Below are 18,866 nucleotides of genomic sequence, written 5' to 3' on the forward strand. Positions count from 1 at the left end.
ATAGACCCTGATCGCCCGAACCACAGCCAAAGAATGCAAAGCATTCTCCTTCGCATGCTGAGGTTTAGGACAAAGTGAAGGCAATACAATGTCTTCATTCAGAACGACTGAAGTACCACCACATAAAGAGATCGGCAAGACCACACCGCCAGTCAGACACTCTGTGGGCAGAAGTGATAGCCACCAAGAAGGCAACCTTCTGAGACAAGGAGAGCTGCGAAATCCCCCAAATTCTTTCAAAAGGAGGCTTTTGAAGAACCGAACACCAAATTAAGATCCCATAAAGGTAAAGGGGATCACCTCGGAGGAGCCAAAATTAGCGCATTCCCTGGATGAAAGTCTGAATCAAGACATGCTTATCTAACAGACGTGGGAAGCCAAAGCCGAAAACCTGGCCTTTGATAGTGCCCAAAGCCAACCGCTGCTCAACCCCTTTCTGCATAAAAGCAAAAACCCTAGTGATCGAAAAAGAAGCGAGGGTGCACCTTCAGCGATTCACACCATGAAATGTACTATTTCCACGTACGATGAGAGATCTTCCTAGAAGTTGATTTCCAGGCCTTCAATAGCGTAGGAATCAGAGTCAGAAAGACCTCTATCTCTCAACACCTCGCTTTTAACAGCCATGTCCTTAAAGCCAGCGACTGTAAAGCAGGATAAAAAATTGGGCATTGAGACAGCAGATCTTCCCTGAGATGAAGTCTCCAAGGAGCATCAGTGACCAACCTTACCCAGATCTGCGTACCAAGACTGGAGAGGCCAGTCTGGGGCCACCAGAATGACCAGAATTCCTTCCACCCCAACCTGCATAAAAGTCTCGGCAGGAGAGTCAAAGTATGGAAGGCATAAATCAGTCAGTACTGACCACAAGGTGTCATCATTGCATCTGTGGCGTCGGCCAGAGGATCCCAAGACCTGGCTACAAACCCCAGAACCATCTAGGTGAGGCAAGAAGCAAACAAACTGACCTCGGGTGTCCCCCCACCAGACACGCAGGAGATGAAAAAAACCCTGGGTGAAGGTACCACTCCCGGGCCGCCAAGACACACTTGGTGCCCCCTTGGTGATCAATAAGCCAAGGCATAGGCCGATTGAATCCGGACGGGACAATCTTGCAGACGAGTTGCCCAGTGGCTCATGCAAAACTGTATTGCCTTGAGCCTCTGCAAATTCGCAGAAAAGAGAAACTGCCAACAGCAACCGGATAGTGCTCTGTAACTTTTGCAGCTTGTCCGAGGGAGGGAAGACCCTCGCCAAAGCGGAATCCTCTATAAAGCGTACTTGAGAAGAACCCCGCTCCGGAACGAATCAAAGACCTCCCCCCACCCCAAAAACGAGTGAGGGCACCCCATCACGCAGACAAAGGTTCATCTGCAGATCGGGGCTGGTCCGTCTCCGATTTACCTGAACAGGTCTTCTCTGAACCCCCAGAAGACCTGAACTGCAGTACTGTCACTTGCGACCCGGAGGTACGAACTGGCCACCTACGAGCAGCAAAAGAAAACCCTCGTCTAACACATGGTGCCTTGCCCTTAGAGGATTGTGAAGAAGAAGAGTACTCTTACCCCCAGTGAGGTCTTTGATCAACTCATCCAGAGAGGAGCCAAACAGCCTCTCCCCTGTGAAAGGAAGATCGGTCAAGGCCTTTTTGAAATCCTGGTCAGCAGACCAGCTCTTTAGCCACACCATGTGCCTAATAGCAATCCCCACTGCCGATGCCCTAGCCACTAACAGGGCTACATCCAGGGACGTATCACACAAGAACACCAGGGCTTGAGCCAACTGGTCCATCAGTTCCAGCACTGCAGGGGAGAAGCCGTTCAGCTTCCAAGTTACTTTTAAGTAACATCACCCAGAACGTTCACAAAGTTAGACTTTAACATGTAACCTGCTGTCACGTGTAAATGGCGGGACAAGGATTCCTCCAGTCTATCCACGGGATCTGAAAAAATTGGAGACCCTCCCACCGGTACCAGAGTCGCTTTATTCAACCTGGCCACAGGAAAATCCTCTTTTGGTGGTACAGTCCACCTAGTGGACACTGCCTCTGCAAAGGGCTAACGGCGTGCAAAACGCTTAGGCACCACCAACATGTGCTTAATGCGTTGCCATTGTTCATCCACAACAGTGAGAAAAATTCTGGACAAGAACACCTTTTTCGACTTATGGGATTTGCGGGAGCCAAAAGACACCTGCATACCTGGCGCTGTGGGTTCATCAGCCATTTTTAAAGTTTCCCGCACTGAAACTATCAGGGCTTCCACGAATGCGAATTCCGGCGCGGCGGCTGAGGACAGGTCTTCTTCACCGCCAGAATGCTTAGACACCGACCCCTCAAGGTGGTCTGCGGTGACCATATCTATCTCAGAGTTCGAGGACCCTGCCAATGGAGGTGAGGGCGGAGGATGTTTGCGGCTGGCAACACCAGAACAGACAAATTCCCCTTTTGACATCAGGCTTTGCAAAAAAAAATGGATTTTTGTAAAATCTTACCGTAAAATCCTTTTCTCTTAGCTCATTGACAGACGTAGTCCTCGGTGATACAGCACCTTCGGGTTATGTTGCCTCCACAGGAGCAGGACTAGACAGGAAATTAAAAAGCTCTGGCCACACCCTAGGGGCAGTCCCAGAGGGTATATCCTCTCTCTCTCTGCCTCAGCAAATCAGTTATGTGAAAAAGCAGTCTTTAGAGATTTTAACCCAACTCAAAAAACAGAGGGGCAGGGACTACGTCTGTCAATGAGCTAAGAGAAAAGGATTTTACGGTAAGATTTTACAAAAATCCATTTTTCTCTAGCGCTCATTGACAGACGTAGTCCTCGGTGATACACCACCTTCGGGACGTCCCAGAGCAGTATCACAACTGAGGGGTGGGAAAATGAAATCAAATCCCAATCTAGAAGGCCCAACCGGTGCCAACTAGAAGTTTACAATGCTCATCCTTAATGATGAGACTCAACAAAAAAAGAGAAAAAATTTTCTTTTTTTTTTTTTTTAAACAGAAAAAAACCCTCGAGGTAGACCACCTGTCTCCTCAAATTGCGGCCTGCAAAACCTTGCGGCCAAATGAGGCATCCGCCGATGCCGTCACATCAATTTTATAGAATTTTGTAAAGGTATGTACCGACGACCAGGTGGCCGCCTTACATACCTGGACCACTGACGCCTGATGGCGAAAGGCCCAGGAAGTACTGAGCGCTCGAGTGGAGTGCGCCCTAACAGGGAACGGAGGACTCTGACCCTTAATAGAATAAGCCTGTACCACCGTTTGTCTAATCCATTTGGCAATGGTCGCGGCAGATGCAGGCAAACCCTTTCTGGGGCCATCCGTGATCACAAAAAGTGAATCCGTCTTACGGAAAGATTCCGTAGCTTTCAGGTATACCCTGATTGCCCGAACCACATCTAAGGAATGCAACGCATGTTCCCGATGATGCTTGGGCTGAGGACACAAGGAAGGTAGTACAATATCTTCATTCAGATGAAAATCTGAAACCACCTTAGGAAGAAAAGATGGCTTAGGATGAAGTACTACCTTATCCCTATGAATCACTAGGTATGGGGACTGGCATGATAATGCAGCCAGTTCTGACACCCTGTGAGCAGAAGTAATAGCCACCAAGAAGGCCACCTTCTGGGATAAAGTAAGCAAGGGAATCTCCCTGATGTTTTCAAAGGGAGGTTTCTGTAGAACCGACAAAACCAAATTAAGATCCCAGGGCGGTAAGGGCGCGCGGACTGGAGGAGCCAGGTGCCGCACCCCCTGGGTGAAATTCCGCACCAAGGACTTGGTAGCTAAAGGTTTCTGAAAGAAGATTGCTAATGCTGAAACTTGACCCTTGATGGTGCTCAAGGCTAGCTTCTGCTCAACCCCTTGTTGCAAAAAGGCCAATATTCGAGTCACTGAATAAGTACGTGGAGGAAATCCTAAAGATTCGCACCACGCAATATAAGTCTTCCATGTGTGATAATAGACTTTGCTGGAAGTGTCGCTTTCCTTGCTTTAATAAGGGTAGGAATGACTGAAGTAGACAAACCTCTGTCCTTCAGTACTTGGGTCTCAATGGCCAGGCCATTAAACCCAGCGACTGTAAAGCATGATGGTAAATTGGTCCTTGAGACCACAGACACTCCCTGAGACGAAGTTCCCACGGAACGTCTACGACTAACCTGTCCAAGTCGGCCAGGCCGGCTTGAGGAGGCCAGCCTAGAATTTCTAGGACCACTGGCGCTGATAGAATCTGAACCAGGCGTCCCTAGAGGTATCTGGCCCCGACCATCCGAGAAAGTCTGGTCGTTTTCTGTTCCCATACATTTATCAGATACCTGATTGTTATCAGGAAAGGTGATATTTTCTGGTTGAACCTCAGGGACCGAAGTCACCCGACTAGAGGCTACTTGGCCTATCTGGTCAACCAGATCCGATTCCTGTGAGGTATAGGGACTAATCTTAGGAAAAGGTAAAGGAAAAGATCTATTCAGGGAACGGTAACTACCGCTTCCTGTAGTACTTAAATGTTGGAAGGGAAGAATCGCACCGGTAGTAGTGGTTGATGCTCGATCTAATGTCCTGAATACCGGTGAAAACGTCCCCCCACCCTGAAACCGGGTGGGGGCGCACCTTCAGGCTGTGTACTCCTTTGCTTCGGGTTTGGCTGGGTTGGTCCTTTGCTTGTCCGACCAGCCCTTCTTGAACCCTCCTGGAGGAGTCTTGCCTTTCCCGCTAGTACCAGCCGGGCGCCCTTTATGGGCGGTAAAGAAAGGTCCTTGCTTGTTGCGAGGTCCCTTAGCTTTAGCAGCCTGTGGCAAAAAAGTGCTCTTGCCCCCAGTGGCATCCTTAATGATTTCATCTAGGTTGGCCCCAAATAGACGATTCCCCTGAAAAGGGAGATTAGTCAAGGTCTTTTTGGAACCTAGGTCAGCTGACCAGCATTTTAACCACAGCACACGTCTGAGGATCACCGCTGACTTAGATGCATGCCCTAATAAGGGAGTAGTGTCCAAGGCTGCGTCACAGATAAACTGTAGCCCTTGTATAATCTGTTCCATCAAATCAGATGTCTCCTGGGGAATATCTTTTCCCCTAAGATCTTGGCGTACCATTTTCGCCCATTCCGTAAGTGTCTGGGAAACTAGACCAATAACAATTACTGGTCTAAATGCTGACCCTATCAGAGAGAAGATGGTGCGGGACTCTGCTTCCATCTTTCGATCCACCGGATCCTTAAAGGACGAAGTGTCCTCCACTGGAATAACCGTGGCTTTATTCAGCCTGGAAATAGGTGGATCCACCACTGGTGGTACCGTCCATTTATTAATGATGGATTCCTCAAACGGATAGCGTCTAGCAATACGCTTGGAAATAGTAAAGGTACGTTTAGAATGCTCCCATTCTCCTTTAATCTGATTACCGAAACATTTAGGTACAGGAAAAACCTTCACCGTTTTGATGGGCTTATTAGTACCAAAAGGAATCTCTGTTTCAGTTGCCTCTGCCGGTAAAGCCTCAAGTTTTAAGGTTTCCTGCACTGCCACAACTAGTGCGTCCACCAATGCTTCTTCCTGAATTATAGCAGGAGAAGAAGCGTCCTCCTCACTGTCTGAGGGGGCTTTACCTGGGATAACAGCCCTTGCAGAGGAACCTGCAACTGCAGTGACCATCTCTGAATCTGAGTCAGAGGTGTCAGATGGTATAGGGGTAGGCGGGGGTCGCTTCCTTGACCCCTGTCCCTGACAGGCCGCCTCCACCCGAGCCACCATAGACTCCAAAATTGCTGTAAATGACTCTACACTCTGTGCACCGGCGGGTCCCGTGGCCCCCTCGAGGGAAACAGGTGGGGGAATATGTGTGGCAGGGTCCATGATAATTCCAGTCACTTCCTGGATAATATAATACAAAAATAAAAAACTTTTTTTTTTTTTTTTTTTCACAGACCCCCAGCGCCACAAAAGCCCCTTAGTGTTACCTGCTAGGGATCCTTATCGATCGAGAGAGAGAGAGAGAGAGAGAGAGAGACCCCCAGGCTCACCACTTGATGCTCAGAGTTTAACTGCAACAGGTTACAGCGCTGTCTTGACAAACAGGAAGTCTTTTGGCTGGCTGCCCAGGAAGAAAGGAGGCGGCTCCGCCCCTCTGCACGCCTTCCGGCGCCTCCCCTAGCTCCACGAGGTGTTTGGATCACCTCAAACATGGCCGCCCCCATGCTGGAGACACGAGGCTACGCCAAAATGGCGGCTCGTGCGATCCAGCAAAAAAAATGGCGGCGGCCTGTACTGAATAGCGGTGTGCTGCAGGGCACACAACACTCTCTCTGCATGGGGATTTGGCGTGGTTGGCGGTACCGGCCCTGGCGGACCGCATGGCCATTCGGGAGGCCTGCTAATAGCTGGAGATCCGATTAGGAAGGCAGTCTACATGTCCGTGGCTTCTGACTGGTAGGTAGCTTATTCTTATCACCGTAAGATTCCCAGAATGCCACAGATTATAATCTTTTAACATGTATACAATTAGATTGTTAGCTCCCAAACCAAGCCTGCTGGCTTTTTTGCACATAAAATCACACTCAAAGTAGGAGGATCTGTGTCATTATAGGATAGAGAGGGACTCTATCTTACCATACAGAGAGGGGCCCGCGTTCACCACAAGACCCGTCAGGGGAAAAAGGGGGAACATACTACTCACCATACCGGAACCAGGCGGGCACCAACTCCTGACAGTACCCCTCTCCACCGGGGCGGGAGGGCTGTCGACCGATATGGACGCCGTGACTCATGGTCTTTGGCGTTTCAGCGAGACGTTTAACTCGCGGGGTCAGTCCTTTAATGGGACTTTGTCGCGGCCGACCCAGCGCGGAGCTATGGCCTGCAAGCGCTCGTAGGCTGAACTGGGGTGACCACCGGATCTCAACATCCAGCCCGTCGCCCAGTTCAGCTTTCTTGCTTGAAGATCTCACAGAAACACTGGAGAAAAAAAGCTGTCTAAAAAATCTTTTAAGAAAAAAATCTTGCCAGGACCGAAGATCCCAGCAAGGTATCTAGGTCATTACTCCTAACTAGACAGAAAATAACTGATTTGCTGAGGCAGAGAGAGAGAGGATATACCCTCTGGGACTGCCCCTAGGGTGTGGCCAGAGCTTTTTAATTTCCTGTCTAGTCCTGCTCCTGTGGAGGCAACATAACCCGAAGGTGCTGTATCACCGAGGACTACGTCTGTCAATGAGCGCTAGAGAAAACTGCAATTTCTGGCTGCAACTGTGAACCGGAGGGTCCGGCAGTCGTTTCCAGGGGGCCTACAGGTGAAATTTTATCCTGGGACTCCATTTGCAAATAAAAATGTATTTTGTATATGTCCCTTTAGGATCGCAAAAAACGCGGTCCCACCGCTAATACTGCGGACCCCCCAACTCTGATTAGTATATTATATATAGTATAATAGAGCAGGAGGAAGAAAAAACCTGCAGTGAGTCCCAGACAACCAGAGCCCAGAGAAAAACGTCCAGTCTGATCAGTGTAGAAAACTAAAGTAACACAGCGCTGCACAGGAAGAGAAAAAAGCTCTGCCTCTATTATGAAAAAAACCTGCTGCATGTCTGTCCAGCCCACGGAACTCAAGAAAATGGCAGCAATACATTCTCAATGGGGAAATACATAAAATGGCTGCCTATACAAACTAATGGGAACATTAGTCCCAGAGAGATCATGAACCACAGCAAAATGGCGACCCCCCCCCCCCCGGCACGTCATACAGTCTCCGGGACACCTAATATCCTAAGGGGTGCCAGGGAACCCCTAAGGTCCGACCATTCCAGGGAGGGGCCCACGCCCCCCCGCGACCTCCAAGGGTTTTGGGGGGACATTTTTACTCATCATACCACAGTACAAGGATCCAAAAAAGATCACCTCCCACCCGGGATGGGGGTGCTGTTAGCCAAGGGGAAGCTGCGACATTTCAGGTTGTTTGCATCCCGGCGAGACGATCCACTCGCAGACTCATTCCCATCCATTAGGGCACTGTCGTGGCGAGGCCCAATTCTGGACTATAACCTGCTCATGCTCACTGGCCAGGCTGGAAGACCTTAAGGATCTAGATTATCCAGTGCGAATACCAGCCGGCTGTTGCTTGTAGTTCCTCTGGATCTTGGTCCTCAGGAACTTACCAGTTAAAAAAAAAAAAAAAAATATCACAACCTTTCCTGTTACAGCTAAGACCGATGTCCCAGCAGGGAGCTAGGCCTATCCCTGACAGTAGGCAGAGGAAAACGGTTTGAGAATAGCAGAGCCTGAAGGGTTATGGCTGCTGGGACAGCCCTCATAGGCGTGGAAAAGTTATTTTTCCCACCTAGTGTCTATCCCTAGAAGGAGGAGCATAACCCTATGAGTCTATGAATAGGAAGAGATGCGTCTGTCGATGAACGATAGAGAAAGTAGGGTTCTTTAAATAGGTTGCACTTTCGCTCTTTTCTATCATACATTCATATTACCTCCCCTCACTCTGCTTCTCCTAAGCTCTGGAGATATATCCCCAAACCCTGGGCCTTCCTTATTTAACTGTACCCAACGCACCCGTCACCATCACCCCACATCCTCTGGCAGCAGTCGCAATTTAGTTTCCATTCCTCTTCTTCCCAAAACCAGCCTCCCCTTCTCCTGTGACCTCTGGAATGCCCGATCTGTCTGCAACAAACTCACCGCTGTTCATGACCTCTCTCAATAACTCCCTTAACCTCCCTAGCGGTATTCCCAAGTGTGGCTCGGGGTATTCCCAAGTGTAGCTCGGGGTTAAAAACACAGTACCAAAAGCTGAAACCCCGAGCCACACTCGGGATTACCCCACAATCACACTTACCTTCCACTACGATCCCCCGCTGTTCTCCAGCCATCCTCCCGCTATGTGCTCGGCCGATGCGGGCACCTTCTTCCGGGTTCCCTTCCCTGTGAGCGCCCCAACGCCGTGGGGTGGAACCAGCGGGAGGTTAAAAAAAATAACAATAAAACAAATGACATGATACAGTGTAATCTGTTAGGATTACAACTTTGTATCATGCCATTTCACCACAGGTTTTCTCCAAGTGGCATTTCCAGTGCCCTGCCTGTACTTTTTGCAGTACTTTGTGCCTGGAAAATTGAGAACTCCCATGGCGTCCAAAAAGCGTTCTTTTAGTTCAAAAGCGATTCTGGACGAACTGGAAAACAGCGACAGTGAATCAGAATTATTTGAATAACTGAGCGATAGCAATTAGTGGGAAAATTCGTCATCAGGAACTAAAAGTGAAAACGGCGACGATTCTGCGACTGAGCGATGTGCAAACTTGGTCGTCTATTTACCGCGGTACGGATCAGGCAGCGCCCCCAAGATTACTATTTACTGGACAACCTGGTATGAAAGTTGACGTTGATCATGACAACCACTTGGCATACCTACAATTATTTCTGACCGATGAGGTTATTGAAAAAATAGTTACCGAGCCAAACCGGTACAAAGAGCAACAATTGGCTATGCATCGGAAGATTGCAAGATGCAGAAAGTGGGAACCAGTGACCAAAGATGACCTTTGGAAATTTCTGGGCCTAATAATTCTTCAGGGAGTGGTGGGGCAACCCCTGCAGAAGTGGTATTGGATAACCAAATACATTACTTGCCACACCACACCACACGTCATGTCAGAGTACAGATTCTCCCTGATAATGAATTCTCTCCACCCCGAAAACAATGAAGAATTTAAAGAAACAAATTATTATAATTTATGATTTCGTGTTTCAAACTTTATCATACCCAGATGTCTACTAGGCTCTTGTTTGGACAGATTTAAGTGAGTTGTTCCTAAGAATTACAGGCCTAAAATATAAAACAACATATTTCCATGCAAAACAATGTACCGCTTTTAGCACAAAAATTCTGACATAATCAGACCGCCAGGGAGGTTAATCTACTTGTGTCACCAAAACCTCGCTTTATGAATCCGACACTCCTTCTCCTGCTTCTCTCTCCCATGGTGGCCTTCTCTGGACTCACTCCCCTACTTTTGGACGCAAGGACGGTGTAGTGGGAATCCTCCTATCCCCCCACAGAGCACCTTCTAGGTTCCCCTCTCTCCCTCCTCTCATCATTTGAAGCTCACTGTATACATCTCTCTGCAATTTCCTTAAGAATTTCTGTGATTTTCCTACCCTCTGGACCATTATCAACTTTCCTTGATGAGTTTTCTGCCTGGCTACCCTACTTTCTTTTTTCTGAAATTCCAACAATCCTTCTCGGCAACTTCAACATCCCTGTTAATACGAACACTCCCACTACTTCTAAACTAGTCTAACCTCGTCATTTGACCTGAAGCAATGGGTACAGGCTTCTACTCACTCTGACAACAACCCTTGACCTTGTATTATCCTAAAAAAAAAAAAAACAGAAAAAAAAAAAAAAAACCTCTGAAAACAAAAATAAATCTACATTGACATTTTAGGGGAACTGCTGTAAGCCAAACCCTGGAAGGAGGGATAATAAAAATGTGAAAAAATGGTGCGCTGTTCCATTAAATCTGGTGATAGAAAATAAATGCAATGTGAACAAAATGTTCCTTTAAATGCTTCAGTGCTCAGCTGTGCATGTATCACTTAGTGCTAAATACCAGTGTAAACCACACTGAAGTGCAAATATAACTAAATATGAATAAAATGATGTGAAAAATAGAAATGCACAAAAAATATACAATCCACTGAAATATATCAATACAAACCACAACAAAGTGAATATGCTATTGAGTGCAAAGTGGATGCGAAAAATAAATATACATGAAAACAATCACAAAAAAAAAAATAAAAATTGCAGTCCACTGAAAAGTGCCAATTGAAGAGTGCTCTGTGTTCCACGATGCAAAAACTCCACATGTGCTCTACTGTGAGGTTCTCCTAATTGGGAGTGGAAGGTCTCTTATCATAGTGTTATGATCCCGATTACAGAGATCAAAGGAAGCATGCAGCAAGTCTCCCTGGGGCCAATGTCAATACACCCAAATATCCAGAGCAAGCATCAAATGGAATAAGCTCATCATATGGCCATACATGAAATAGGAAGAAGCCTCATAGTGTGAATCTGTAAAAACAATTTATTACAGATCGAGCATGAAAAAAGCTGGCCACGGTGTCACCCTTCTAAGCGGCTGTAATGACGTCACACGTGCTCTTCATCCGATGCGTTTCCACAAAACTGTTCCCTTCTGGGATTGGAAGCAAGGAACAATCCTCCGAAACCTGTGAAGCGGTTATCACCACCCTCCATGGATGTGGAAGAAACAACTTTCCCATTGTCAAGGCTGGATTTGAAATCTACAAAGCTAGGGGAGTTCCTTGCTTGGCTGTAGAACAGCAAAAGAAATTCAGAAAGAGCATTGAAAGGAAGGGCTGAGTTTTTGGTTTTGAAGATATGGCTTAAAGAGGGTGATGGGGCATTTTTTTTTTTTTTGAGGAGGTAGAACACCGGAGGAGGAAGGGTTTAGAGACTTCTGTTGTGGAGGAACGACCTTTCCTCCTGTGACATCTTTGAGGAATTTGTTATATACCTCACTAAACAGACTTCCTCCTTCAAAGGGCATACAAATGAGGCATCTTTTATAAGCAGTGTCAGCTGCTTACTATTAGATTCTTGTGTCACAACATATTTTAAGGCATCAACACAAAAAAGAGTAAAGTGGAGGTCAGTAATTGCTTGGCTAAAGTTTGCTGCTGGAAGACAGGATCCTTTTGGTGGTTATATGCCCTAGTCCAATTAGCTGGTCTGACAAAATATAAATTGCAGCAATAGCCAGCTGTAGAGCTGGGCCTGCGAGGTTAGTCTTTAAGACCTTCTCAAAGTTTGTGGTCAGCAGAATCTTTAAGTGAAGGAGGGAAAATCTTCTGTAGGCATGGTAAGGTGTTTGCTTAAGACTGAGATAGCAGGGCCTACTACTGGAACAGTCCACTTTTTTGTGACCTCTTTTTCCACTGGATAGAATACTGAGGGTGCACATTTTTTCAGGGTTATTCCAATAGTGAAAGTGCCTTTTTTTTTTCTAATGAGAGTAGGGCTTTTTTTTTTTTATACTCACCAGGTCTCATAGTACTCAATGTAAAGGCTTTTACACAAAGCAGAAGAGAACATAGCTTACAATGGCAAACAAACTGCATGCAGCTGGAATATCAGGTGTATAGGAGCCTGGGAGAGAAATCTTCCATGGCCTCCTGATACCACCTCTGGGGCCTCTTCATTTCCATCTATGACTGTGTCTATTAGAGCAGGCAATTCCGTTTTTAACTACATAACAATGAAGGGGATGGAGATAGAAATCTGGCGCTTTTGAGACTGGTAGTGATGGCTGTATTAAAGTTGTTAGGTGTCTGAGAAAGTAGGACATGGGTGCAGAAAAGTCTGCCTTGATCAGATAGGCTGTTTGCCTGAGACAGAGCTAGAATCAAATGCAGACCAATGTTTAAATTGGGTCTTACTATGGTGCAAGGCAAGTATTGTCATTCAAAGCAGAATTGAAAGCCTTCCGCTGAGCGAATGTTTGCCTGAGCTTTTGCCATGGTTCCCTTGCCCCTGGTTTCATCCATTGCTATTAGAGCTTTCTAGGGTGTGGAAATGGGGGTAAGAGTATCCGCGAAGTAGCACAGAGCAAAGGTTTGAGTAAGCGCTAACTTTTTGGCATGAAAAGCGATACATTTTATGTTCCTGTGATGTGATTTTAATGCTTCAATACAGACACCAAGGAGTGCAGCAATATTCCGGATTTTTCATGTCTATAGTACAGAACAATGCAGGGGTCAAACATCCTGCAGTGAAGTCCCCATGGCAAAAGGCTGGGAGAAATTGCCTGAGTACTTTATAAAGGGCTCTAGGCAGAAGTGGTGGTGGTGTTAAAGCTTATGACCAAATGATATCTGCTCTTGTGTGCATCTCCAGTATAAAATGAGTGCAACTCTAAAGGTTTCCTTTTTAAGAGTAAAATTTCAGAGGTCAAATCGCATACAAAACACAAGATTTTTCACTTACTTGTCTTCATGTTCATATATATTAAGGCCCAATGCGTCCACACCCAGCCATAGCTCCGTGCCCTTTTTATTTTTTATCTCAAAATAATTTACTCCATACATTTCTAGATCCTGGGCAATTTTTAGGTACTCCATCATAGAGTCTTCCCTGTAGAGAAAAAAAATACCATAAGGATATGTCAGAACTATTGGGGCTAAAAGGCTAAAAAGGCCCATACATATTATTTTATACATATTACTATATTGGGCAGCCTGGCAGCCATTTTGTCATGAGATGAATATAAGTTTATTGTCCTTGGGTAAAGATTCTTACAGAAAATCTTAAGAGTCTCAGCAAAGACCTGCTCAAGCCAATAAATTAAAGGGGCCCAGACAAAATGCCAAGATAAGGACTAGCCATGGTGCCAGGCTAGGTTATAATGAGAGTGATGTCGTTCTTTTCTGGATTTCAACAATGAACAAGAGATCATAAGGTTTCATTTTTTTAGGGCTCATTTAAAATTCTGCTTGAGGAAACATTATTATTTGTAGTAATTGTATTAGCAAAAATATTATTATGGCATTGTATTATATGAAGCATATATATAGGCCTACTTTATTGAATAAGTTCTAGGAATGTTTTATATATATTTACTTTTATAATATTCAACCGATATTAATTATATATTGGGGGAGGTACTCCTTGAATTATATGTGTATTATCATTGATATAATAGGTATAAGATTCAAATATATAAAATAGGGTGATAGCCTCACTATTAACATTTGAACCGGAACCGGAAGTGAGGGTTCGTGCGGTTCGTGCGGCAAGGGAGAGAGGAGGAAGGAAGAGGAGCTGCGGGGACACGTGCGGGGGAAGCCGCACAAGGGGTGCGGGTGCACCGTGCAGGGACCAGCAACTGAGCGGAGGTGGAGGACGGGAGCCGAGGCAGAGAGCGGCGGTGGAGGTCGGAACCCGCCTTCCTTAGTGCCTGGAAGAAGAGGAGGAGGACCGTCCGTGCCCAGTGAGGAGGAGGAGACATCCGTCCCAGTGTGTGTGTGTCAGCAGCTGTGAGTAGAGCAGCAGCTGCAAACAGGGGGAAAGCTGTGTGACTGTACTCTGTAAGAAATCAATAGCTGTTTGTCTGTACTGCGACTGACTGCTGTGTGACTGTCTCTGCAACTGAGTACCTGGTAAGTATCCTTGCGACTGGTAAGTATCCTTGCGACTGGTAAGTATCCTTGCGACTGGTGAGTATCTTGCGACTGGTGAGTATCTTTGCGACTGGTGAGTGTCCTTGCGACTGGTGAGTATCCTTGCGACTGGTGAGTGTCCTTGCGACTGGTGAGTATCCTTGCGACTGGTGAGTATCCTTGCGACTGGTGAGTATCCTTGCGACTGGTGAGTATCCTTGCGACTGGTGAGTATCCTTGCGACTGGTGAGTGTCCTTGCAACTGGTGAGTATCTTTGCGACTGGTGAGTGTCCTTGCAACTGGTGAGTATCTTTGCGACTGGTGAGTGTCCTTGCGACTGGTGAGTATCCTTGCGACAGGTGAGTATCCTTGCGACTGGTGAGTATCTTGCGACTGGTGAGTATCTTTGCGACTGGTGAGTATCTTTGCGACTGGTGAGTGTCCTTGCGACTGGTGAGTATCCTTGCGACAGGTGAGTATCTTTGCGACTGGTGAGTATCTTGCGACTGGTGAGTATCTTTGCGACTGGTGAGTGTCCTTGCGACTGGTGAGTGTCCTTGCGACTGGTGAGTATCCTTGCGACTGGTGAGTATCCCTGCGACTGGTGAGTATCTTTGCGACTGGTGAGTATCATTGCGACTGGTGAGTAGCTTGCGACTGGTGAGTATCTTTGCGACTGGTGAGTGTCCTTGCGACTGGTGAGTATCTTGCGACTGGTGAGTATCTTTGCGACTGGTGAGTATCATTGCGACTGGTGAGTATCATTGCGACTGGTGAGTATCCTTGCGACTGGTGAGTATCCTTGCGACTGGTGAGTATCCTTGCGACTGGTGAGTATCCTTGCAACTGGTGAGTATCCTTGCAACTGGTGAGTATCCTTGCACTGGTGAGTATCCTTGCGACTGGTGAAGTAACTTGCGACTGGTGAGTATCTTGCGACTGGTGAGTGTCCTTGCGACTGGTGAGTGTCCTTGCGACTGGTGAGTATCCTTGCGACTGGTGAGTATCCTTGCGACTGGTGAGTATCCTTGCGACTGGTGAGTATCCTTGCGACTGGTGAGTATCTTGCGACTGGTGAGTATCTTGCGACTGGTGAGGGTATTAGCGACTGGTGGGTACCCCAGGTTTTGTACCAGGGAAGTTAGAGGTAGTGTAGGTAAGGAAGAGCAGGTTGTTAATATTATCCCCATAGAGTAGTGGGTAATAATGTCCGACAGGATTGGGGATGCCACTCAGTGCACTTCTTGCGGCATGTATGCGTTCCTTGATGAAACAATCGAGGACGAATACTGCTGTGCAAGATGTGAGCGACTTGTTGCTCTGGAAGCCCACATCGTGGATCTAGAGAACACAGTGACAAGACTGCGTGGCATCTACAACCTGAAAAGGAGCTTGGACATTACCCAGCAGGCGCTGGCAGGGGTCAGCATAGAGGAGGGAGGAATAGAGGAGACGCAAGCAGCAGAGGTACGCAGCTGGGTGACTGTTAGGAATGTTAGGGGGAGGAGAGTCAGGGAGGCCAGTCCTGAGTTGGTAGACCCTAACATGTTTGCTGAGTTGCAGGTTGAGGGGGATATCAACTCAGGGGTGGCAGAGCTGGAGCATGCGCCCTCCCCCAGCTGCCAGGGGAGGGACGGCTCCAGGAAGAAGGGGGGCCGTAACGCAGGAAAGGTTAGACAGGTTGTGGTAGTTGGGGACTCAATTATCAAGAGGACAGAGAGGGAAATCTGTAAAAAAGATCTCGTGAACCGAACAGTTTGTTGTTTACCGGGCGCCCGAGTTCGGCACATCGCAGATCTGGCAGACAGATTGTTGGGCGGGGCTGGGGATGACCCAGCGGTCATGGTGCATGTGGGCACTAATGACAAAGTTAAAGGTAGGTGGAGGATCCTTAAGAACGATTTCAGGGACTTAGGTAATAGATTGAGGAAAAGGACCTCCAAGGTGGTTTTCTCTGAAATACTGCCTGTACCTCGAGCCACACAGGAGAGGCAGAAGGAGCTTAGGGAAGTTAACAAGTGGCTGAGGAATTGGTGTAGGAAGGAGGGGTTTGGGTTCCTGGAGAACTGGGCTGACTTCTCAGTCGGCTACCGGCTCTTTAGTAAGGATGGGCTGCACCTTAATGGGGACGGTACAGCTCTTTTGGGGAGAAAGATGGCCACCGAGTTGGAGGGGCTTTTAAACTAGGAGACGGGGGGGAGGGCTCAGAAGTAGAATCAGTCAGGAGGGAGCAGAGGACTGAAGGCAGTTGTAGGGTCAACAGCGACAGTAGGTCAACAACATCAATTGGCGGGTCTGTGCGGGAGAACAGCAGACCAAACAGAAATAAACAAAACCGCCAATCACGTTTAACTTCCGTAAAACTAAGAGGGGTATATGCTAATGCCAGGAGCCTAGCTAATAAGATGGATGAGTTGGAAATGTTAGTACATGAGGAAGACATAGACCTTGTGGGAATAGCGGAGACTTGGTTCGACCCCTCACATGACTGGCTGGCCAATATCCAAGGGTATTCGGTGTACCGGAAGGACAGGGTTGGTAAAAGAGGGGGAGGGGTATGTCTCTATGTCAAGAACAATATAAAGGTGCTAGAAAGGAGTGACATTACGGATGGGATGAGCATGGATTTAGAATCTGTGTGGGTTGAACTCGATAGGGAAGAAGATAAGGGAAAAGTAGTTGTGGGGGTTTGCTATAGGCCACCTAACCAAGGGGAGGAGGTAGAGCTGGAATTTTTAGCACTAATAGGTAAAGCGGCAAAACTAGGATCAGTCATCATATTGGGGGACTTCAATTATCCCGACATTGACTGGGAAGAGGGGACTGCACACTCGCATAAGGCCCGGCTATTCACGGAAACCTTACAGGATAACTACATGTCGCAGTTGGTGGATTCCCCTACTAGAGAGAATGCTATCCTGGATCTATTGATCACTAATGACCCAGACATAATCTCGGAGGTAGGAGTCCAGGACAACCTGGGCTCTAGCGATCACAGGATGATCACATTTAGTGTAAATAACAATATAAAAAGGCAAGTGGGGAACATAAGAACCCTAAACTTCAGAAGGGCAGACTTTCCAAAATTGTACTCATTGATGGAAAGGGTAAACTGGGACCAAACCCTGGGATCACTGACCACAGAGGAAAAATGGGAATGCTTTAGAACAATATTAAGCAAAGGCATCTTGCAGTGCATTCCTATGGGGAATAAATTTAGAAGAGACAAAGCCAAACCTGGCTGGCTAAACCGTAGCGTTAAAAAACTTATTAGGGGAAAAAAATTGGCCTTCAAGAAATATAAATCAGAGGGCACAGTATCGGCCTTCCAGCAATACAAGGAGGAAAATAAGAAGTGTAAACACGAAATCAAGATGGCTAAAATCAACTTTGAGAGACAAATAGCGGAGGATAGTAAAAAAAACCCAAAGAAATTCTTTAAATATATCAACAGCAAAAAAACTAGGGCAGAGCATATTGCACACATAATTAACGATGATGGGAGGATGGTTACAGAGGACACTGAAAAAGCAACCGTGCTGAATTCTTTTTTCTCGTCAGTCTTTACGCAGGAAAAGGAAGGGTACACTGACCATGACTGTATGGTTAGTAGTAATACACAGGACTTGCCACTATGGCTAACAGAGGGGGAAATCAGGGAAAGACTGGATAAACTTAACACAAACAAATCACCAGGCCCGGATGGCGTACATCCGAGAGTGCTCAAGGAACTCAGTATGGTTATATCTAGACCACTGTTCCTGATCTTTGCTGACAGTATTAGGACAGGAGATGTACCAGGGGATTGGAGGAAGGCTAACGTGATTCCGATATTCAAAAAGGGCCAGAGACATATCCCGGGAAATTATAGGCCTGTCAGTCTGACATCAATAATATGTAAACTTTTGGAGGGGATGATAAGGGACTATATCGTAGAGTATGCTAAAGACAACAACATCATCAGTAGTAACCAGCACGGGTTTACAAATGGGCGTTCTTGTCAAACCAATCTCTTAGCATTCTACGAGGAAGTGAGCTGTGAGCTAGATAGGGGGAGACCAGTGGATGTGGTGTACTTGGATTTGGCTAAGGCGTTTGATACAGTTCCCCACAAGCGCTTAATTTATAAAATAAGGTCTGCAGGTATCGACAGCAGGGTTTGCTCTTGGATACGGAATTGGCTAAAAGGCCGTGTCCAAAGGGTAGTAATAAACAGCGCATACTCAGACTGGTCTGAGGTAGTAAGCGGGGTGCCCCAGGGCTCAGTCCTGGGACCAACCTTGTTCAATTTATTCATAAACAGCATTGAGGAAGGGATCAGTAGTTCGTTATCAGTTTTTGCAGATGACACAAAATTGGCCAGGGCAATAACTGCACAGCATGAAGCAGATATCCTACAGAATGACCTGGACAAAATTACGGAGTGGGCAACGACATGGCAAATGAGGTTTAATGTGGAGAAGTGTAAGGTTTTGCACTTGGGGACCAAAAACATAAAAACACAATACACGTTAGGAGGGGAACCCTTGGGGGAATCAAAAATGGAGAAAGATTTGGGAGTCTTAGTTGATGATAGATTAGGCAACAGCATGCAATGCCAAGCGGCAGCTTCCAAAGCCAACAGAATATTAGCATGCATAAAGAAAGGGATGTATTCCAGAGATAAGACTAT

General features: G+C 46.8%; 1 protein-coding gene across 1 annotated transcript in view; it reads right to left on the bottom strand.

Moving 5' to 3' along the window:
• RDX (radixin) overlaps positions 1-18,866 on the bottom strand; it is a 384,898-nt gene that overhangs the window by 153,655 nt on the left and 212,377 nt on the right. The window contains exon 7 of the mRNA XM_082244940.1: positions 13,022-13,168. Within this exon, the coding sequence (XP_082101066.1) occupies positions 13,022-13,168 (147 nt within the window). The remainder of the gene's footprint in view (positions 1-13,021; positions 13,169-18,866) is intronic.

This window comes from Pelophylax lessonae (assembly GCF_965119305.1).
Source record: "Pelophylax lessonae genome assembly, chromosome: 2".
Classification (NCBI taxonomy): domain Eukaryota; kingdom Metazoa; phylum Chordata; class Amphibia; order Anura; family Ranidae; genus Pelophylax; species Pelophylax lessonae.